Below are 23,253 nucleotides of genomic sequence, written 5' to 3' on the forward strand. Positions count from 1 at the left end.
GCAATGACATCATGTCTCTGGATTTGGTTGACCCAGGTTGAGTTTGCAGCTGCAAAATCTTTATTTCACTCGGGAAACTGCGACATGCTGGTTTGGTTTTTTTTTTTCCCCGTGCGCATCGTCTGCAGCGACAAGAATTCTGCCGAGCAGACCCTGCCCCTCGTGACCGGGAATGCAGTTTGGGACGGTCATTGGAACACAGTTAATAGTTCTGTGGAGGATGTTGGAGCCAGAATAAACTCTCGCTTCCCCCGTCCTGTCTCCGAGCTGGCCCTGCAAGTCTCGTAGAAGCCCTTTGGCTTGGGCTGGCTCTGCTGGGCTACTGAAATATATGTAAGGCCATGAGAGGGAAGTCGTTTCTGCCATCAGCTATGAACTCTGCATCCACACAGACAGCAGGTGAATAATGGTAATAATTAATCCCTAGCTGGGGTATAGCAGCTGCACAGAGGAAAACAGAAATTAGGGGTTGAAAGAATCTTCATCATTTCTGCTTCGTTTCAATGTTACTTTTCATCATTTCTGCTTTGTTTTGCAATGTGTTCAGCTTGGGGCAATGGAAAATAGACTGGTTGGTTTTGTGACCATGAGAGTGTCCATCCCCCCGCCAGTTGGAGGATGTCACTTTTGCCCTCTACTTCTCCTGTGCTAGCACAAGGCTGGGATGTTGGGGTTAAAAACAACACAGGGAAACATTCAAAACACTGTTGGGGCCGGAAACTCCCCCACCCCACCCCAGACTTCATAGGGATGTTTGTTTGATCTCAAAGTTATCCTGATCTTGAGTCTTTTTGTTTTGTATTTTTTACACCCTCCCCACTAAAAACTCAGTTTGGAGCTAAAATCCAGGCAGAAAGCTGATCTGTAGCAGCCCAGTTGGGTTTTCCCCATAACTCTTAGGGCAAGGCTTAGCGTAAGCAGGCACACTGGTGACAAAATGAGCGAGGTCTGGACTGTGTGTTTGCGGTTTGGAATGTTCACTCTTCGTCAATTGGCTCAGATACTTGGCTGGAAAGCTCCCGGACGTTACAGGGCCTGGGAAGTTTTGAAGCTCTCGTTATCTTTCTCCTTTGGGACCATTGGAGGATGTTTTTCTTGGCCGGGTCGCTAGCTGAATCCGATTAGGAAATAAAAATGATTTGTCCATGACTGTGCAACTCTGAAGAACTGGGGAGATTCTGCTCTCAGTCCCACGAGTGGAAACACAGGCGGGGTGAATCATCTTGCATTATATTCCCTGCTGGCCATTGTCATAAGATCTGTCCCGCTCCCCCCAGTTCCGTACACCCCCTGTGTGCAAATGAAAAGGGGCACAAACCCGTTTATTTCCCAGCACCCCTAAAACCATCCCCCAGCCCAAACCAAACTCCGAGGCAGCTGGGTTTTTTTTAATCTTTTAATCTTTTTACATTGATTTTTGTGGAATAGTCGTTCATAGCGCTGGAAAAAACGGTCACTGAGCCAGCAGGGGGCACAATGGCCTTTACCAGCCAAACAAACCCGACACACGGCCTTCCCCCTCCCCATTCCCAGCACCTTATATATTTTTAGTTGATTTTTTTCCCAGCATGACATTTAAAATAACTGTCATATCTAATCACTCTGTTTTATACAAAATGGACAAACCAAAGACCACAGCTGAATTATTAGTTTGCTTGATTTTTGGAGGGGAGGGGTTTTTTTTTTGTACATTTTTGTGGTTCTTTACAAACATCTACAAACTACACCACAGCACAGGGTTGCATACGGACAGTACTACGCATGTTCTCTTAGAAAGACCAGCTACACCGAAGAATGGAAAGAGCGAGAGAGACGGGTACGTAGAAAAACAGGATGGGTTGTGCTGTTTGATTGCTTCGGGCTGGCGCAGGTCACGTGGAACCAGCTCTGGATCTGCTTGCTATCAGTGAAGGATCCTTTCTGCACGGGATTAGTTATGAGAGCCCAGGGTGTAAACTGATGGGGGAGGTTTTATTTTGGGGTGTTGGATTTTTTGGGGGGAGGGGAGTTGCTGAATTCAAACCAGCACTGATGCACGTTGTACGGACCCATTGCACCGGCTCGCACGCTCTTTACTGCCAAAAACAAGTAGTTTGTTGCATCTCGATGCAAAACCCAAGAGGAGATGAGGCAGCTAGCAGGGAAATCCCCCAGGTGGAGGGTGTAGCACTGACCTTGATTAGCGACATCAGGGTAAAACAAACTACCTGTGGCTTCATCCACCAAGACTTCCCCTGGAGATGTGAAACCAGAGCAGTTTTTGCAGCGAAGGCAGCCTGTCCTACAGGGCAGATTGGGTGTCAAAACGCTACCCCATCCGAATGCTCTTGTGCGAGGGGCAATGTAAGACCTAGAATGCTCCCTTGCATGCTCTATGCAGGCAGATCTTCCCCATGGGCGTTTTGCCTTAAAAATCGAGACAGGGCTATGGCAGAGTACATCAGCACTGGATGGTCTCGCCAAAAGATCTGACTCAGCTCAGCCTCAAGTCCTGGAGAATCCTTGACTGAGGGGTTTCTCTGCCCCATGCTTTGCAGGAAGTCAGATGAGACGATCAAATCTAGGATCACTCCGAGTGCTTGGTTTGGAAGGGGTTTCCTGTGCGGCATCCTCCGTGTGAGGGCACTTCCGAAGACTGTGCACACGAAATGCTTGCCACAGCCTGGAGGCCAGAGGATTTGGAGCCTCCCAGCCTGTGGGGAGCATGGTGTAACTGCATGGGGCAGGGGAGGATGCCTTGGCCAACTGCTGGGGCGTTAATCTGGCCTGTACCTGGGCACAGTCATGCACGTTAAGATGTGAGACCGCAGGGCTTTGCAGCGCCCTCTGCGGGGAATTTTGCGATGAATCGTTTTTCGTCACTGCCTGCCGATTTGTCAAAGCTGAAAGGGGGTTGGGTTTGGCGACTCGCCCGACTCGGAACAGGGTGGAGGGAAATGTTTAAACACCATCGAAGCCCTTCACTCGATGCTTTGTAAGCCACACGTTCCCATTTGCCCTGCCTCTTGGGTTGGACATTTCAGCTCATTAAACCGAAAACAAGGTTTGAAAAAGAAAAAGGAAAAAAAGGCCGAGGAGAAAGGACACGGACAGAAAGTAGCACGACAAAAACATTTCAGTTGGCGAATCGCGTCAGGGCTTGGCTGTGCGAATCTCTGCCATTTTGACTTTTCATCCCCACATGAGATGGAGTGGCAAAAACTTTAAACACTCGACCACATTCACGGGGCGGGAAGACCGTTTTCCATGCAGCTGAACGTCTGAGTCAGTGGACGCCCAAGAATGGCAGGAGAGCCCCTAAACTAAGGGACTGTGGGAGGGAAGAAATGCTGTGTCTGCCCTTGTGACTGATCATTGCTGGGGGCAACAAGCCAGGCGGGGACACGCAGTCCCATCATGGGGCAGACCTCGGGCTGAAAGTCTGGCCTTCCCGCTACGGGAACGGACATTGTGACTGCAGCTCTTTGCTTCCCACATGCTTTTATCCTTCTAAGAAGCCCCCTGGGTGCTAGCCCAGCCGCTGGGCGAGGCTGCACCCAAGCAGGGTTAAGGGGTGACGTATGATCATGGGCTTAAATTGCAGCAAGGGAAGTTTAGGCTGGACATTAGGAAAAACTTCCTAGCTGTCTGGGTGGTGAAGCACTGGAATAAATTGCCCAAGGAAGTTGTGGAATCTCTGTCATTGGAGATTTTTGAGAGCAGGTTGGACAAACACCGGTCAGGGATGGTCTAGATAAATACTTAGGCCTGCCACGAGTGCAGGGGACTGGATTAGATGACCTCTCGAGGTCCCTTCCGGTCCCACGATTCTATGATTGTGCTTTTACCCGGTTCTAGCTCGGCTCTCATTATACAGAGCCCCCCCAAAAAAAACTGTCTTGTCCCTCTGCCAAGATGCATCAGTCTGGCTGAAGTGAGGATGCTGGTTGGCGTGGGGGTGGGGGCGTGTGGTTGAGACTCAGCAGCTGTTTCTTTCCAGGCATTCCCAAAGGCGTATGAGGGGGGGATTTGGGCTCCAGTGTAAGGGGAAGCCTGGCTGGTTTGGGGTTGGTCTTGTCCCAGGTTGGTGCAGGTACCTTTGTGCTTTTCCCAACAGCTGCTGGTTTTAAGACTTTAGCTGCTCGTTTAAAATATGCTCTGGGAACCCCACGATCCGCTCCGCAGAGGGAAAGAGGGAAATCCAATTGTGGGCTCTGAAAAAACCCACCTTCCCTTCCCCCAAAGCACCTCTTGCAAACCCCTCCACCTGGACCAAACGCCTCCCCTCCCAAACACACCTGTGCTGCCCTAACCCTCCCACTTCCCGTCAGCTGGGACTGCTGCTTCGGTTTAGTTGATTGAGAAGAAATGAACACATTTTAAAAAAAAAAGTCGAAAAATATTTGGCGGTTGGGGGTGTGTGCATCTGACCCGCCGAACGGTGTCATCGAACAGGATGTAAGGGTCAAGTAAGGGTTGCCCTGGGCGATCGGTACATTTCAGAGCTTTCTGTCGGTCCTGTTTGGCCTGTTCTATGTACCCACCCCTTCCCTTTCAAAACACACCATCAGTGACTGGACCAGCGTGGCTCGCATGGAGCAGGCACCAGCAGGGTCCACCAATTGCTGTTCCTCCAAGGGAGGAGCGTGGCTGCTGTTGCAATGAGCTACCTCCCAGAGCACATCTGCTGGAGTTGTCACATTTCCATTGGCATAAGCGAGATCAGACTTCAGGCCTGGGTGATGCAGCTGCTGTTCCTGATACAGGCCTGATGATCAGTTGAGCTAAGGCTCCTTTATGGTGCAAAGGTAACCTCAGTGGAAAGGAGAATCAGGCTCCTAATCTGTATTTTCTGGCTTCCTAGGGGCCCAGTTCTGCCCTGGGTTAGAATCAGAATCATAGAATATCAGGGTTGGAAGGGACCTCAGGAGGTCATCTAGTCCAACCCCCTGCTCAAAGCAGGACCAATCCCCAACTAAATCATCCCAGCCAGGGCTTTGTCAAGCCTGACCTTAAAAACTTCTAAGGAAGGAGATTCTACCATCTCCCTAGGTAACGCATTCCAGTGTTTCACCACCCTCCTAGTGAAAAAGTTTTTCCTAATATCCAACCTAAACCTCCCCCACTGCAACTTGAGACCATTACTCCTTGTCCTGTCCTCTTCTACCACTGAGAATAGTCTAGAACCATCCTCTCTGGAACCACCTCTCAGGTAGTTGAAAACAGCTATCAAATCCCCCCTCATTCTTCTCTTCTGCAGACTAAACAATCCCAGTTCCCTCAGCCTCTCCTCATAAGTCATGTGTTCCAGACCCCTAATCATTTTTGTTGCCCTTCGCTGGACTCTCTCCAATTTATCCACATCCTTCTTGTAGTGTGGGGCCCAAAACTGGACACAGTACTCCAGATGAGGCCTCACCAATGTCGAATAGAGGGGGACGATCACGTCCCTCGATCTGCTCGCTATGCCCCTACTTATACATCCCAAAATGCCATTGGCTTTCTTGGCAACAAGGGCACACTGCTGATTCATATCCAGCTTCTCGTCCACTGTCACCCCTAGGTCCTTTTCCGCAGAACTGCTGCCGAGCCATTCGGTCCCTAGTCTGTAGCTGTGCATTAGGTTCTTCCGTCCTAAGTGCAGGACCCTGCACTTATCCTTATTGAACCTCATCAGATTTCTTTTGGCCCAATCCTCCAATTTGTCTAGGTCCCTCTGTATCCTATCCCTGCCCTCCAATGTATCTACCACTCCTCCCAGTTTAGTATCATCCGCAAATTTGCTGAGAGTGCAATCCACACCATCCTCCAGATCATTTATGAAGATATTGAACAAAACCGGCCCCCGGACCGACCCCTGGGGCACTCCACTTGACACCGGCTGCCAACTAGACATGGAGCCATTGATCACTACCCGTTGAGCCCGACAATCTAGCCAGCTTTCTACCCACCTTATAGTGCATTCATCCAGCCCATACTTCTTTAACTTGCTGACAAGAATACTGTGGGAGACCATGTCAAAAGCTTTGCTAAAGTCAAGAAACAATACATCCACTGCTTTCCCTTCATCCACAGAACCAGTAATCTCATCATAGAAGGCGATTAGATTAGTCAGGCATGACCTTCCCTTGGTGAATCCATGCTGACTGTTCCTGATCACTTTCCTCTCATGTAAGTGCTTCAGGATTGATTCTTTGAGGACCTGCTCCATGATTTTTCCAGGGACTGAGGTGAGGCTGACTGGCTTGTAGTTCCCAGGATCCTCCTCCTTCCCTTTTTTAAAGATGGGCACTACATTAGCCTTTTTCCAGTCATCTGGGACTTCCCCCGTTCGCCACGAGTTTTCAAAGATAATGGCCAATGGCTCTGCAATCACAGCCGCCAATTCCTTTAGCACTCTCGGATGCAACTCGTCCGGCCCCATGGACTTGTGCACGTCCAGCTTTTCTAAATAGTCCCTAACCACCTCTATCTCCACAGAGGGCTGGCCATCTCTTCCCCATTTTGTGATGCCCAGCGCAGCAGTCTGGGAGCTGACCTTGTTAGTGAAAACAGAGGCAAAAAAAGCATTGAGTACATTAGCTTTTTCCACATCCTCTGTCACTAGGTTGCCTCCCTCATTCAGTAAGGGGCCCACACTTTCCTTGGCTTTCTTCTTGTTGCCAGCATACCTGAAGAAACCCTTCTTGTTACTCTTGACATCACTCGCTAGCTGCAGCTCCAGATGCGATTTGGCCCTCCTGATTTCATTCCTACATGCGCGAGCAATATTTTTATACTCTTCCCTGGTCATATGTCCAACCTTCCACTTCTTGTAAGCTTCTTTTTTATGTTTAAGATCTGCTAGGATTTCACCGTTAAGCCAAGCTGGTCGCCTGCCATATTTACTATTCTTTCGACTCATCGGGATGGTTTGTCCCTGTAACCTCAACAGGGATTCCTTGAAATACAGCCAGCTCTCCTGGACTCCTTTCCCCTTCATGTTAGTCCCCCAGGGGATCCTACCCATCCGTTCCCTGAGGGAGTCGAAGTCTGCTTTCCTGAAGTCCAGGGTCCGTATCCTGCTGCTTACCTTTCTTCCCTGCGTCAGGATCCTGAACTCAACCAACTCATGGTCACTGCCTCCCAGATTCCCATCCACTTTTGCTTCCCCCACTAATTCTACCCGGTTTGTGAGCAGCAGGTCAAGAAAAGCTCCCCCCCTAGTTGGCTCCTCTAGCACTTGCGCCAGGAAATTGTCCCCTACGCTTTCCAAAAACTTCCTGGATTGTCTATGCAGCTTTGCCTTCGGGGGTTAGCTGGGAACGAGGAACCGGGGGTCGGGGCTGAGGGGCAGCGTTAGCGGGGGAGAGGCGGAAGCGGCAGCTCTGGGTGGCAGCAGGGTGCAGGGGAGAATGTGTCCGGAGTCGTGCTTTTTCCTACATCATGTGTGGCTTGCGCTGTGCTCACCCAGGGGTGCTCCCGCTCCTGCTCCCAAACGCCGGCGAGGCACCCGGCAGGCGGGGGTGTGCACGAGCCATCGCAGCAGGGTTTGTGGGGACGACAGGGAGTTTCTGTTGACCTCAGAGGACTGGGGTGCTGGTGACTTATAGGGAGCCCAGGGCCAGCAGGCTGACCCTGCAGAAGAGCTGGGGCCAAGCTGGGGAGGGACCTAAGTTTGGTCCAGTTTTGGGTCGGGGGGGGAAGGGGAAGTGACCATTTTCAAAATGTTTGTGACATTTATCCCCTCCCCTCCCCTCTTTTCTTTTCAAGCAGCCAATTAACATTTTCCAAAATGATCCCTATTTTAAATCTTTTACGTTTCAAAATAATTTTTTTTAAAAGGGGGCAGGGGTGGGGCTGGCCTTCCCCGGCCTGGGACCAGTTTGCTCCAGTAAGATAAAAATCCCTCTTGCCTAGAACGTCACTCTCCTACTGACCTCTCGTCTTTGGCTCCAGTTTGCAACTAGATTTTTAAACTAAAAGCGTGATACGAGGAGGATTGTTTTTTTTAAAAGGAGACTGGGGGTAATATTTTCATAAGTGCCTAAGTCCCATTTCCAAAAGTGACTTAAACCCTTGGGAGCCTAAATCCTCTTGACTTTCAAAGAGATTTAGGAGACGTTTTGAAAAAAGTGACGAGTAATTTTGGTCCCCGCCCCCCTTATGTTTTGCATACCCAAGTCAAGCCATCTTAACGCGGCTCACCGCGCAGAAGGTGGGCGTGCAACGCTTTGTGCAAATCCGCTCGCTTACCCACGCCCAGCTGTGTGCACAGAACTCAGATGCTCTGACTCATGAGTCTCTTCTGACAATGGGACTTTGGAGCTGAGGGGGTAAAATTTTTAAAAGCAGCTGAGTGACTTAAGAGCCCAAATCCTATTGAAACGCCATAAAACTCAGGCTCCAAAGTCACATTTGAAAATGATCCCAAGTGACGCAGGTGCTTTTGAAAATCCGGCCAACGTTCGGTTAGTCTGGTGTAAATTATGGTACAAGACCAGCCACAGCAGCTGTGCTATTCCCTCTGATCGCGGCCGCACGCTTTGGGCCCAGAGTGGTTTGTCTGTACGGTGAGACACGTGTAACCCAGAATAGGAACAAGCTCAGCCCAGGGTCTCGAGTTAAATCTTTCTAAAAATCAGTCCCCTTCGTCGCTTAGGCAGCTATGAGTCAAGCGCGCCTGCCGATCCGATAGGAGGGAGGCAAACACAGCCTGGTTAGGATAGGGAAACATTGATGATCAACTGGGCCTTGCAGCCCTTCCTCACTGGAGCAGGTTGCATTGGTGGTCCTGATGCTGCAGCCTAGGTGACAAGTTTTCTAATCTCCCATCTACACCAGCCCTTTAAAATGAGCTTGTGTGGGCTACACTCATGCTCCCTTCTGGCTCAGGTTACAGTGTGATCATAATCCAGTCTGGCCCCATTCACAGTGGGGTGGAAAAGCCAACATAGTTGGGACCAGTAGATTGATCTGAGCCTCCTCCTAGGTGGGGCCTTTGTCCTGCTATAGTGCTTGGCCTTTTGGTACCTTTATTAAAGGGACTGGCTACCCAGCAGTCACCTTGTGGTTAGCTGCTAAAATAACATCTATCAACTGTCATGCTTCAGAACTGGAGCTATGATTGCTGCATGGGTCAGGAAGGAAATTCTCAGTCCCATTACATGCAGGTGCTTGATGCATGTCCTTTCTCTGATCCCCCAGCTATCAGCCACCATGGGAGGCCCAGGGGCTGATTCCCTCTTTCCTTTCACCTTGTGCAGCCACTTACTGCAAATCACCACTTTTCTCACTAGGGAGTGGTGCGCACCCACTGCGCAAGTGACAAGATGGGTGTGCAGTGCCACCGCATCAGAGCATTCCTTTTATGCGTTCCTTTTACCCAGCTGTATATGATGATGCAAGGCACGAGGCACTGAAGAATTGGGCCCAGAGGCTCCTGGCCTTGTCTACACCCAAGATAATGACAATACCTAGCTCTTACATAGCAGCTGCACGGGTTTAACGTAAGTTGGTTCTTAAAGTGCTACAAACCCTTGTGTGGATACTGCTGGTTCAGTTTACGTTAACCCTGTTCTCAGTCAGCCGAAGCTAAACCCAAATAAGCCTAGTTTAAACTGAACTGTGTCCACGTAGCATTTTGCACGAGATGAAAAATCACTCTCAAACTGATGCCACCCTCCACCTGGCCAGCGGCCCTGATTCTCCAGGGCAAATCCTTAGCTTGTAATAAAAGATGACACCTTTGTTTAATTAAGCTTTGTTAATGGAAGAAACATTGTGCCCTTTCATGCTGCCAGAGAAGTAGAGGAAGGATAGCTCAGTGGTTAGAGTACTAGCTGGGCTAGGGAGCCTGAGCTAGGTTCAATTCCTACCTCTGCCACAGATTCCCTGTGTGACCATGGGCAAGTCACTTAGTGGATGTCTACATTCCCTGCGGCAGTATGACTGCAGCGTGGATAGACAGGCCCAATCCAGCTAACTGGAGCACTGAAGGCTAGAGCACAGTCCGGGGGGGGCTGAGTGGGTTTGTACATCCCCTGGTGCTGCAGCTTTATTGCTATTATTTTTCAAGCGAGCCAGATCACAGCTAGGTTGGCTATGTCGACACATGCTGCACTCACTCCTCTGATCACAGGATAGACAGACTCTTTGTCTCTCTGGGCCTCAGTTTCCCTACCTGTAACTTGCTGCACAGTAGGGCTGTGAGCATTAGACATTGTGATGTGCTCAGATAGCCCAGCTGGGGAGCTAGGTAGCTAAGAGAGACACAAAAAACGCTTCCTTTCAGGTATGCTTGGTCCCAAGCTTGTGCGAGGAGGGGAAACTGAGATCTGGTATAAAATTATAAATAATGAAAAATATACTACTCTTAAATATCTCCTAAAATGTAAAAAAATACAACTCTCACTTAAAATGATACAGCAGGACGTTTCCCCCCTTGGTGTACACCACGCTTCTCTACGTATCTGAATAGAATTGGCGACCTAGCTCTTGTGTCTAATGCAGACCGAAGTGACCTTAAACTGACAGCCCCCTCCCCACGTGCAGTGTGTTTCCCTGTTTAGCTCTGCAGCGAAGGCAAGATATTTAATTCCCCGTTTTGGAGCTCGGCTGGTATGCATTACACTAAAGAGCCCCAGCAAAACCGACACAGGTGCTGGTCAATTTCATCCCTTGTTTAAAATAAAAATTTTGGCTGTGTGTGTGTCCAGCTGCTATAATTAGATTAATGGGCACCGGGGACCACATGCCATTCAGATCTTTGGATGATGACACAAAGAGACACATCTAGCTATTAAAGCATGGAACCTTCATGGGCCCATTGAGCGATTAACCTACAATGTGACAATTAGTGGGCTTTGCTATGCAAATGGGTTATAAAATACAACCAGAGAACCTGGACATTCCCCCCCCCCCACTTCCTCCAATCAAAGTTGCCCTGAAGTCCAGATTCTGCTCTCTTAGACTGGTATGATGGGGATTTACTCCAAGATTTACCCCAGGGTAACAGAGAGCAGCATAAAGACTTAGCCCAGGGCATTATTATGATGTTTTGAAATTAAGAATTGCACTGTCGCCGTGCAAGGTAGAGATCTGGTTTTAAAAAGCTTATTTCCTTCCACACCACCATTGGAGGTCCTGCTGCTTGTTAGAGTTCAGGGGTGGGGGGTTAGGTTCATTGAAGATCTGGGTTGGAACTCACTCACCATCCGGATTTTAGGCCCTCTAGCACGCACTTAAATATTATTGACCTCAGTGGGTGAATGTGCATAAAACGCTCTCCTGCCATCTGGGCTCAAGCCTCCCTCTTGGGCAAGGCAACAGGCTTGTGTCTCTTCCAGCGCAAGGTCAGAACAGACTCAAGTGCCTCTACCCCCTTGCTGACAGCAGAAAGGACACGGCAGGGATCCTCCCCTCATTGTTTCCAAGCTACAAGATGGGGCAGATGCTGAGACATCCGCCTCAGGTCAGCTGGGGTTTTAAAGAACATTTAAATTCTCAGCTACAACCAGCGCGTGCGCGAAAGGAGCCCCCCCCCCCCAAGAAAGCTTCTTAGCCTCCTGGTTCCTGGACAGTGCTGGCTTTATAGCGCAGAGAATTAAAGGGCCAGCATGTGACACCCAGCTGACTCCAAAAAGAAAAGGAGTACTTGTGGCACCTTAGAGACTAACCAATTTATTTGAGCTGACTCCATGACCTTGGAATAAAAACCATACATTGGTCCTAAGGGGAGAAGGAGGCCAGGGTGTGCATCCACTCTGTGCCCATAGATGGCGCTAGATGGCTGCTACAACGAGGTTGCTGTTCTCCACCCAACACCCACTGCTGCTGATCAGTGTGGGGCCTTTGCAACCCACAACAGGGTTTCTTTAAAATAGCCCCCTGTGGCCCCTAACTACCTGGGGGGGTAGGGTTTGGGGGGAGGGGTAGCTCAGTGGTTTGAGTGTTGGCCTGCTAAACCCAGGGTTGTGAGTTCAATCCTTGAGGGGGCCATTTAGGGATCTGGGGCAAAAATTGGGGATTGGTCCTGCTTTGAGCAGGGGGTTGGACTAGATGACCTCCTGAGGTCCCTTCCAACCCTGATATTCTATGATTCTATACCTCTGACCTCACTGCTCCTTCAGCCGAGCAATACCTTCACCCAGTGAGTCCTGGACACACGCGCTGAGCAAAAATCTTCGAGGCATCTTACGCCAAGCCCTGGGCAGCCGCACTGCTCCTCCCGCCCTAGCTCTGCCTTCATCTGCAGCAGGAAAGAGGAAAGCAAGAAAAGCCAGCCAGAGCTGGGGCAAGGGCTCTGGGTGCCTTTGGGGCTTGGCCCGTCTCTAATGAGCAAGGCGCGGTGCTTTGGGTTTTGCAAAAGTAGAGCCCGCTTGCGTGGAGCCATTGCGCCTTAAGTGCTACGTTCTGATCCTCCCCTGGCTTTAGCTGCCCTCAGACTCTGGGGGGTTCCCTCTGGCAACCATCCAAGGTAATAGATTTTCAAGGATCTTACTCTCCCTGTGGCCCTGGTGGTTAAGAGATGCCATTGCTCCATTTTCCCTGGTAGACCTGTCTGAAGGGGTGGAACTGACCTACCCTTCAATGAGCAGTGCCCCCCCCACAAAAAAACCCCCTCTGCTCTGAGCTGGATGCATGGTTTGCAGCCTTGCAAAGCTGTTCCTGAGTAGGAATGAGAAGAGGGACAATTGTCCTGGGGACCCGAGCACAGCGGGCTCCCAAAACGTCTATAGCTGGGGTGAAATCAGAGGAGGCAGACCCCAGTGAACCTGACGTATCAGGGCCCCTTCTCTGGGCAGGCCTGGGTGCAAGTTAATTAAATCTGGAGGCGGAGGGTGAATTCATAGGCAAGCGTTCCTGAAAAGGACAGGAGGTGGAGGGGGTGGGGGTGTAGCAAAACACAATCATGGGCCTGCTGAGACATGGGACAGAGCCCTAGGCACTCATGGGCTTTCCTCTCTTTTCCCACATCTACAACCCAACGCCCCTGCTGGGTGACGCTAAATGCACCCCCTCCCCAGGCCAGCTGCATCAGTCGAGGACATGAAAAATCGGCAGCCCTGCGTGCCGTGCGGAAGACTGCATGGGAGGACTGCTTCCATCGACGTTGCTACCGGCGTGCAAGGAGGTGGCGTTCTTACATGGATGGGAAAACCCCTTCCGGTGCCAACAGGCTGCATCTGCACCAGGGCTTTCCATTACGTTCCATCAATGGGGTCAATCCACCTCCCTGAGAGGCCGGGGCTAGGTTGATGGAAGAATTCTTCCTAGGAGCAGCTACCTCCGGGGTTAGGTCAACCTAAGTAAGAGACGCAGGGTACGAGATTTTTCCTGGCCCTGAGCGACATAGCTGGGTCGATCTAATTTCTTTTAAGTGTAGACCAGACCTTGGTGTCGACCATGGAATGGGGGGAGGGCAGAGAGACAGACGGCTACAGAATTAAATACACGAAACGCCTAATCGGAATGAGCAGCAACCCACAGACAAGACAGAGGTTAGCGTCACTCTCAGGCCAGCTGGGCTGCTGGCCTAGCATGGTGGAGCCTTGATCTCATCTTGGGGAATCACAGGTGCTACTATCACACCCCTTCCCACCCCCCCACCCCCAGCCCCAGGTGTGTTTCTGGATGGCCGCTGTGGGGAGGGGCTTGGGGAGAATTAAAAAAAACAACAACAACCACAATCCCTAAGCTTCAAAGTCAAATTTTCTCCCCCCACACAGAAAAAACAACATTTAAAATCTCTGAATAAACAATATTAAAAGAAACTGAGCATTGCTGTCTTGTTCATCTGCAATGGATAACTGGAAGAGGGGAATCTCCTTGGATTAGCATGTTAAATTCGGTCCAGTTACAGAGGGATGTCTGAGCTGATGTGGGTCCAAAGGAGAAAAAAAAATGCTACTTTGCCCTCACATACAGCACCGTTTCTCTAAAGCACTCAACAGAAGGATGCCAGTATCATGATCCCTGTTTTACAGATGGGGAAACTGAGGCACAGCACATTGGGACAATCCACCCACCAGAGCCAAGGATGGAACCGCTGCTCTGACACAGCTTCTGCCACGCCGATGAGAGCCTAGACCTGCTGCCTGCAAAATGTATGAATGCCCAATACCATTAGAGCCGACAGGGGTGTATGCCTGCCGTGCCTGGTGTGGCTCGACCAGACATTTGTGACACCAGCGAGACATGATGCAAGGGCACGTGCGGATCAGGATTTCAAATTCGGTTCACGTGACACAGAGGAACCACTTAGCTCTGCCGATTTGCTCCTGCAAACCTGGTTTAGAAGCCTGAAATGGATGCTTTGTTAACACCTGAAATCGATGCTACTTTACATATGACTCAAAGGGCCCCGAAAAAGCAGGGGGGAGGGAAGTGGGGGGGGGGTGTTTGCGTTGCTCTCCACACACCACAGGTGCCCGATGAAAAAAATAAATGAGGATTCGGAAAATATTACACAGCCAAGATCCATGAGCACACATTGCACGTACTACTCGTTTACACCCACGTGTGTAAAATTAAATGGATCACGTGTTCACCAGCACACACCCTAGAGCCAGTGCCACAGAGGGGTTCCAGGTTACTGCCCAGTGGCAGGGTGCCTAGACATTAGATGTCCCCTTGAGGAGTTGGCCCTAGCCCCTAGCATCCAGCTCTGATCAGGAGCTAGGTCAATTGGCGCCTGCCCAGTTAATCAGTTCACACTGCCGGGGCTGGACCGTTTCCAGCCTGAATTTAGTGCAAAGGGGTTATTTCCCCCCCTCTCCTTCTCAGTCAAGTTTTATTCCCTCCTCCCCCGACTCCCTCAACGAATGAGCCGATTCTCACACACGTAATGACATCAAAAAAAGAGGGAAGAGGAGCCGGGCGGGGGGGGAGCGAAAAAATAAAATAGTCAAAATCAGAAAATCAGACATTTCACAGTGTCTAACAACTCTAATCTCCCTGGAGCGGGGGAGAATCGGGAGGGGCGGGGTACGCCCCACTCACTGCAACACCTGCCCCCGCGTCTCCGGCAGCCTCAACGCTAGCGAACTGCCCACGGCCAGCGCGGTCGAGGCCAGCAAGATTGGCACGGCTTTCGTGATGCCGACGAAGGAGGTGAAGCTGCTGATGCCCAGGACGGCCGCCAGCTTGCAGAGGGCATTGAGGAAGCCGAAGGCTGTCGTCCTGGAGAAGCGGGGAGAGAGGCTGAGGTTAGAGGCGAGCTAAAGGGTTTGGGCGGGGGGAGAAGGCTGGTATGTGCGCGGGGGGGGGTTAATGGCCCCTTTCTCCCTAAAAGGTGGAGAACAAGCAGGGTCACAGCAGCAGCCGTCCAGAGTAATCTGACTGCATTTCAGCCTCGTGGCCTGGGAACCTAGACCCCTGCATTCTATTCCTGGCTCTGCCACTGATCTACTGCAGGACCTCAGCCAAGTCCCTTCCCCTCGCACCCTTTCGCCATTTCAACTGTGAGCGCTTTGTGGCAAGGCCTGCCTCTCTCTCGATATATGTACAGCACCCGGCACAATGGGGCCCTGAACTCAGCTGGGGCGCAGATGCTACCCATAACAGCCAATGATGGAGAGGGGAAAGGAGTTTTATTTTACACACACACACACTCTCTCTCTCTCGCTCGCTCTCTGTTTAAAGCTCTGCTGTTCGCATGTATTTTTCTATCAGGAAATCAGTCGCCCCAGTGTATTTAACACCGATTACTACAAAGCTCCGGTGTCTGGTGTAAGCTACTGTAAAATGCTTCAACGACAGTCCCTGCGTTCTAACTTTAGCTGCAAACTCTGCAGCCCGCCTCTAGTCAGCACAAGGGCCCAGCTTCCATTCCCCCCGATCTGCTGGGTGTGGGGGCTCCTCCTTCCAGGAGCCCCCAAACCCCCTGCTAAAGCAAAGTCTGGTCCATTTAATGCCTTAATGCCTGGAGCAGCTCCCCAGTCTCTGTACTCAGCCACCTGCCCGCCTCTCCCTTCCTACTGTCTACTTCCAGCCTTCGGCAAGCTGCAGTCAAAGATCCCCTTTTCCTACGGGTCTGCAAAAAGCCGAGCACAAATGGATCAGGCACAAGGGCAGCCCAGACCACCACCTGCTGCCCATGAATCAGTGCCCTTCGCTCTCAGTGACGGGCCCTCCAGGCAGCCAAGGCCCAACCTGGCAGCTCTGGGCATCAGTTGTGCCTGTGCGATTTCTCCCCTGCAATTAGCGGTGTCAGCAGGGGGCAGCTGCAGTGACTCACAGCACCAGGTGAAAGGGATGTGCGTCATGGCTTGGCCTGGAGGTGGCGCCCTTACGCCCCTCTAGTTGACTGCATTGACAATACCTTGTCCATGTTCAGTCTCAAAGCAGCAGCCTCCCTCCCCTCTCCCCGCATGCAAATATTGATGTGCTCCCAGAATCCTTTGTGGGCCTTTCCTAAGCACAAAGGTTTATGGGGAACCCCTGGCATCTCGGGGAGGGGGGCAGAACAAATTGGCAGGCCAGGGAGAGGGGTTGGGAGCCGATTGCAAATGCAGGGGATGCCAGCTGGCAGGCTTATTGGAATTGGCATAAAATCTCCTCAGTGGTCCCATTCTCAGAGTCAAATGCACCCATGCCATCTACAGTCAGTGCCCAATTCACAGAGGAGAAAACTGGGGTACAGCAAGAGGAAGTGACAAGTCTGTGCAGCCAGGCAGAGGCAGAGGTGGGAAGAGGACTCCCCAGGAGTCCTGTGCCCCAGTGCTCTACTCTGCCCAGTAGACACCGCTCCCCACCCAGAGCTGGGACTAGAACTGGCTGAAAAAGAAGGGAAGGGGGCTTCCTTTCTGTGAAAATGTGTCCAGTTTTAAGAATATAAGGACAGCCATACTGGGTCAGACCAAAGGTCCATCTAGCCCAGTGTCCTGTCTTTCAACAGTGGCCAATGCCAGGTGCCCCAGAGGGAATGAACAGAACAGGTAACCACCAAGTGATCCATCCCCTGTCCCCCGTTCTCAGCTTCTGGCAAACAGAGGCTAGGGACACCCTCCCTGCCCATTCTGGCTAATAGCCCTTGATGGACCTGTCCTTCATGAATTTATCTAGTTCTTTTTTGAACCGTTATAGTCTTGGCCTTCACAACATCCTCTGGCAAAGAGCTCCAAAGGTTGACTGTGTGTTGTGTGAAGAAATACTGCCTTTTGTTTGTTTCAAACCTGCTGCCCATTAATGTCCTTGGGTGATCCCCAGTTCTTGTGTTAGGAGAAGGAGTAAATAACACTTCCTGTTCACTTTCTCCACACCCGTCATGATTTTATAGACCTCAATCATATCCCCCCCCCTTAGTCATCTCTTTTCCAAGCTGAAAAGTCTGAATCTTATTAATCAAAATGTGCACTCCCAAAGCAGGGTGAAATGTCAAAACTGTGGAAATTTTCATGGAAACGAGCTTAAGGAAAAATTCCATTTGTTAAAAACTGAAATGGAACTTTTTGGCTTTCCAGCTGCCCTCAGGGAAGGCTCTAGTTAATTTCGTGTGAAATTGACAAGTACCTTCCCATCCCACTGCTGGAGGGGCAAAGAGCCCTGCCACACTGCCTCCCTGTGAACCGCCCTCAGCTCTAGGCATCTGAGAGGGTGACCAGACAGCAAGTGTGGAAAATCAGGAGAAGGGCTGGGGGTAATAGGGCACCTATAGAAGACAAAGCCCCAAATATCAGGACTGTCCCTATGAAATCGGGACATCTGGTCACCCTAGCACCAGAGCATTGCTGCTCATCCCACAGAGCCGGGGTGTGGGGGGAGCCAGGGGAACCCTGGTCTTTGTGTCTCTATCCCCTAGAGCTGGCGTTCAACAAAGGTATGGTCAAATCTGTGGCTGATTTGGCTCAAGATTTCACTCTGCCACATTGGCATTTTCCAGCAAAATTAAGTTTAGTGGCTTCTGCTCTAACCACTAAACACTCCTCCTGGGGCTGGGAATAGAACCCAGGAGTCTTGACTCCCAGTCATTCTGCTTTAGCCATTGGGCCACCTTCCCTCCCCCCAACATGCAGGGGCCTTCGAGCCCTAACAAGTATTTATCGTTACTGCATTGTGTCCCCAAAGCTACCAGATTGCGGCGGTGACCCAGGATTCCTCCTTCTCAGCCACCCTGAGGTGGCTTCATGGGACCAGCCCATGTCTGGACTGGGTGTCCCGGGATCAGGACTTGCTCTGCCTTGGGTGGATAACGGAGGCGGGGACTTGTACCTTTTGTCTGAGGGGTAAAGCTCCACCGTCAGCACATCCAAGGCGTTCCAGGAGGCGATGCTGACCCCCCCGAAAAGGCAGAGCAGGGCAATCATGGCTGACTCGCTGTTCCCGAACGACAGGAAGAAGCAGCTGATGCACGACATCACGCTTGAGCCAGCTGCAGCAGGACGAGGAGAGGCGTGTTAGGCACGGGTACAGGCCTCGCTGGAACTGTACCTGGTCAGAGCCAGCATCACCCGCCTGGTGCAAGAGCCTTCTCCTATGCATCAGCCTCCATCGGTGCTGCAAGGCCTCCTGACCATCCCCTCTGCACAACCCAGTGCAAGGCCCTTCTCTTCTGCAGCCTCCCTGCCCTACCCACCATCTCTCACCAGCTTCCTCTTTGCTCCTTCGTTCTGCCGGTGCAAAAACCACTGACTCTGCAATTCTGCCAGGCCCTCTGGCTACAAGAGGCAGCTGGGGCAGCTGGCCCGAATGGTGCAGGGTTGCAAATCCTAGCTGTGCCCCTGCTCTGCATGGAGAAGTTTCCCCTGGGAAAGTTTCAGTGGGAACGGCTGATGCCTATGGACCAAGAGGGTCCAGTTCAAGCATCAGCCAAGGAATAGAGCCAGTTGGGAATTTTTCAACTCAACTTTTTTTTTTTTTCGGTAGGAAAATGGATTAATTGAACCTGTTCTTGGGAAAGGGTCAGATCTGATGAATTTCCCATTTCAAACAGTTTGTGGAGCTCTGTCTTTCAGCTTAAAAGGACTTTTCATTTTGAAACAGTGTTTGTTGATGATAAACACCCATATTTTCAGAAGAGAAGAGGTGGAAATAAAAACGAAACATTTTGAAACGATTGAAACATAATGTGTCACTGACCGGCTTCGGAAAGAAAATATTCCGATTTTCAGTGCGGGACAATTTTTAAGATTTCAAATTTTCGTCCCGAATCTGGATGGGGGGGAAATTTTGAAATCTCAAAAATTCTCACGGGCTGGGGAAACCTTTCCTTCCCAGCTCTCCCAAGGAGGCATGCAGCCAGCGTGGGGACTCTGTTAAGGGGTGAGACCCTCTCTAGCCAGCAGGGGGCAGAGGCAACTTCAAGCCACAGGAAAGCTGGATTAAAGGGGCAGGGGTCAATTTTTGCTCCTGCAGCCAGGGTCTACAGGGGGATCAGTGCAGAAGGAACAGACTATCCATACCCCCATGCTGCCACCACCACTCCCCCCGCCAGTTCCCAGGCAGCATCCCCGCCCCTTACCCAGCATCCGGAGGCGCCCGATCTTGTCCATGAGCAGGGCCGAGACAATGTTCCCTGGCAGCACGGCCAGGGTGCCCAGGAAGCTGACAAAGTAGATCATGTAGGCGTTGTTGTCGTCGCTGAAGTCCAGCTGGCAGCCTTCTTTGTTGTGCAGGAAGGTGCTGTTGATGATTTTGGTGTTGATGAATTTGTACTCAAACAGGTCTGTGGAGAGGGAGGAGACGACACTGGGCATGGCCTTGCACTGAGCTACAGAGCAATTGGCAGGCTGTTTGCCCCTCCCACCAAGCACTGGGGGATGCGGGAAGATGGGCTGAGATGCAGCCGCCTCTGAGGTGGCGCGCAGCTGCTATTTAATGACCACACATCAGCATTGCACAGGGATGCTCTCCCAGCTCTGCAATGCAGCCATGCCACCTCTGGGTTGGACCACAGCTGCTGCTTAATGGATGGACCCAGCACTGAAAAGGAAACCACTTCTGATATGCAACATGGCTGCTGTTTAGCGGCCTCACTGCAATGCCGCACACTGACACTCACCCACCACTGAAAAGCAGCCACCTCTGGGACAGAACACGGCTGCTGTTTAGGGACTACACAGCAATGCTTCACAGGGATTGCTCACCCCCTTCTGAAATGCAGCCCCCTCTGAAGTGGAACACAGAGGCTTTTCAATAGCATGCAGCAGTGCTGGGAGTGGAGATAGAAATGCAGGGGAACTGTAAGCCAGCAGAGTGTCATTAATCAAGGGGAACTTGACCGGGACTAACAGTTTTGTGTTTTGCAGACCAGCCCAGGGATTCTTAATCAATATGAACAGCCGGGCGCCTGGGTTTTAATGGCTAGGTCCAACCCACCAGAGGGCAGAATCAGTCAGTGCGACATTGCAATACACGGAGGGTTGGACACAGAAGTCACGAATGGTCATTTGTTCGCACACACAGGGCCAGCCTTGGAGCAGCGTCTGTCCCAGCTGAAGATGGCTTTTTTGGGGCGGGGGGATAAATTTACCAGCTGTTTGCTCCCCCTTCAACAGTGTTTGTTGATGCCTTTCAGAAAATACGTGGGTTAGCAGCTCCAGCTGCCTGATCTCTCGTTGTCTAGGGCTCCCCTCCCAAAGCCCATCAGAGTCTATTCAGTGCTGAGTCACCGCGAAGCAGCTAATTAGCACGGCCCAGAGGATATTGAGCAGCAGCCTCACAGCAAGTGCAGCAATCTCTAGCCCCACAGAGGGCTGGGTGGAGAATTAAGGCCCTAAAACAAAACAGCCCTGGCCCAATCCTTCTCCGCCCTGAACCTTGCCCAGCCATTTCCATCAGTGCAAAATGGTTCCCAGATGCTGCCTGGTAGCATTTTACACCCCCTTTGCATCAGTGTGTGTAAATGGCTGCAGATGGGGCCAGGGCAGTGGAGAATCAGGCCCCCTGTTTGTTCCCCCATCATGTTCATGTCGCTTGCCCTCCCCTTCAAGGGACCCCAAATGTAGCATCTGCACTGGTTAGGCTAGTGAACACAAGGGCTATTAATCCTCATGCTCCATGGCACAAGCTGACCACCAGCTGGCCGGTCAGGAAGGAACCTCCCCTGTGAGGTATACTATTAGCCAGCAAGGTCCAGTGTTGGAGATTTCAGCCTGTCTCTAAGGGCATGTCTACACTTCAAAATACGGTGCGTCCTTAACATGGGTTAACTAACCCACATTAGCTAACTCGGGTTCAAATAGAAGTGAAGACACGGCAACTTGGCTTTTAACTGCACTTCGTGTCTCAAGTTCAGTACCTGGCTGCCCTGTAAACTTGAATTTGAGCTGCTGACCCAAACTGCCAGGGCTGTACTGCTATGTTACCTTGAGTCAGTGAACCCAAGTTCAAAACAGACCTTTACAGTGAAGACATAACCTAAAAGCCAGCGAGTCAATGTGGCCCAGTGGGTCTGGTACTGTCTCAGTGGGTCTCAACCTATTTACCATTGTGGGCCGCATCCTATACTATCTGTATGGCCCTGAGAATGTCACATGGGCCGCAGCTCTGTGCTGATTGGGCCAGGTTGAGAACCACTGGTCTAGATGGCCCATCGACTTGTTACAGGGCAGCAGGAAGTTACCTGTGTTGTAGAAGACAGTGGAGATGAAGGAGCAGTTCTTGAAGAAGGTGTTGCTGGAGGTGATGTCTTCGAAGTAGCACTCCTCAAACAGGGAGTCCTCAAAGGAGACGGATTTCAGCTTGAGGCCGATGAACCTACCAGGGACGAACCCAGGGACTGAGCAACCCAAGAGCGACTGGGATAAAGGGTGTGGGACATGTGGGTCTCCCTCCATCACGGGGGAACAAAAATGTTTTCTGGACCTGCTAAGCCAGACACTGGATGTTTGGTGACCCTTCTGTGCAATGAGTTTGGTGGGTCTCAGTTCAGTCCCTATTGGATGAGTAGCCACAACTGGGAGTTAATTAAGTATTTGCAACTGGCACAGCAGATAACTCAAGGCTTGCATGGACTCTGGGGGTCCGTAAAGGTAGGAGTTGGTGTGTGGTAGGGTGGGGGTTCAAGCTTGCCCTGTTGATGCCCACGTTCTGGATACACAAAGGATCCCAACCTCTAGGGCTGCACTCCTGGTGAGGTTCTGGCTGCATTTCCCTCAGCACCTATTTATTTATGCACCCCCCTCCTCTCGAGCCCAGAGACCTCCTCCCAGCACTGGCTAGGCTCGCTATCCCACAGTGCAGGCACATGCTGCCCATTCTCTGCAACCACGGGGCCATGTTAGACCCCACCAACCTCCCAGTGTCTTTGCAGGCTCTGCCCAGTATAGGGATGCCTGGTTGTTTTCCGTGAGCACGTCCCCTTGCTCCCCGCCCCAGCACCTCGGCCCATCAAGGGTCAAAGAGGGCTCTGGCTAAGTGCCCTGGGCGTGAGGAGGAACGACCCACTACTCACTTGTCGTTGAAGTATTCACCGTTGCGGTGGATCTGGTTCTCCAGGGTGAAGTTGAAGGTGAAGTGTTCCACCTTCTCGCGGGTGAAAAGCTTGGTGCGGGAGGCATATTCGATGTTCTGTAAATGCTTGATCATGTCTGGGAACCAGACGGTCAAGCCGTAGTAACTATCAGAGAGAGAGAGAGAGAGAGATCAGTACTGATTGTCTGTAGTGGCTAGGAGCCTGAGTCATGTACTAGGACCCCATTGTGCTAGGAGCTGTACATTGTTATTGCTATTAGGTGCATTATGGTAACACTAGCACCCTAAGTCATGGAGCAGGCGCCCAGTGTGCTTCATGCTGTACACTGCTATTAGGTGCATTATGGTAGCACGAGGACCCTCACTCATGGGACAGGAACCCAGGGTGCTAGGAGCTGTACAAAGAAGGAACAAAACTCAGGCTCTGCCCCAAGGCACTCACAATTAGCGCTGAAAATGGTTTCCTGGGAGATTTTTGAAAAATGTTCCGGTCTCAACTCAGGATGAAAAGATGAAATCTCAATTTTTTTTCACAAACTGAAAAAAAAACCCAAAACCCCTGCAGTTCAGGTCACTCAGACTGCTTCATTTTGATCTTTTGAAATGCTTCATTTCCATTTTGACCTGTTTGTTTTTCTTTTTTAAAAACTTTTTAAAAAAAGTATAAATTAAGTTAAATTTCCAAACGAAAAGTCGTTTCCAACTGGAAACTAAACTTTTGGTTTCAAAAAGGTCAAAACATCCCATTTTGATCCTTCTGAGGGTTTTTTTCCCAGCTGGGCAATTCGTCACCTTGCCCCTTTCCTGCAGAATGATTCGGTTTCCATGAATCTGCAATTTTTTTTTTTCATAAATAGATTTCTCAGAAAAATCCCCAAC

The 23,253-nt window shown here is 50.9% G+C and overlaps 1 protein-coding gene across 1 annotated transcript in view; it reads right to left on the minus strand.

The window, feature by feature from the left end:
* Positions 1-6,566: 6,566 nt before the first annotated feature.
* Positions 6,567-23,253, minus strand: part of SV2A (synaptic vesicle glycoprotein 2A) — a 60,402-nt gene continuing 43,715 nt past the window's right edge. Inside the window, exons 9-13 of the mRNA XM_073322870.2 lie at positions 22,355-22,519; positions 21,524-21,657; positions 19,421-19,624; positions 18,172-18,331; positions 6,567-15,141 (exon numbers count right to left, since the gene is read on the minus strand). Of these exons, the coding sequence (XP_073178971.1) occupies positions 14,958-15,141; positions 18,172-18,331; positions 19,421-19,624; positions 21,524-21,657; positions 22,355-22,519 (847 nt within the window). The 3' untranslated portion in view covers positions 6,567-14,957. The remainder of the gene's footprint in view (positions 15,142-18,171; positions 18,332-19,420; positions 19,625-21,523; positions 21,658-22,354; positions 22,520-23,253) is intronic.

This window comes from Lepidochelys kempii, chromosome 24 (genome assembly GCF_965140285.1).
Source record: "Lepidochelys kempii isolate rLepKem1 chromosome 24, rLepKem1.hap1, whole genome shotgun sequence".
Taxonomy (NCBI): domain Eukaryota; kingdom Metazoa; phylum Chordata; order Testudines; family Cheloniidae; genus Lepidochelys; species Lepidochelys kempii.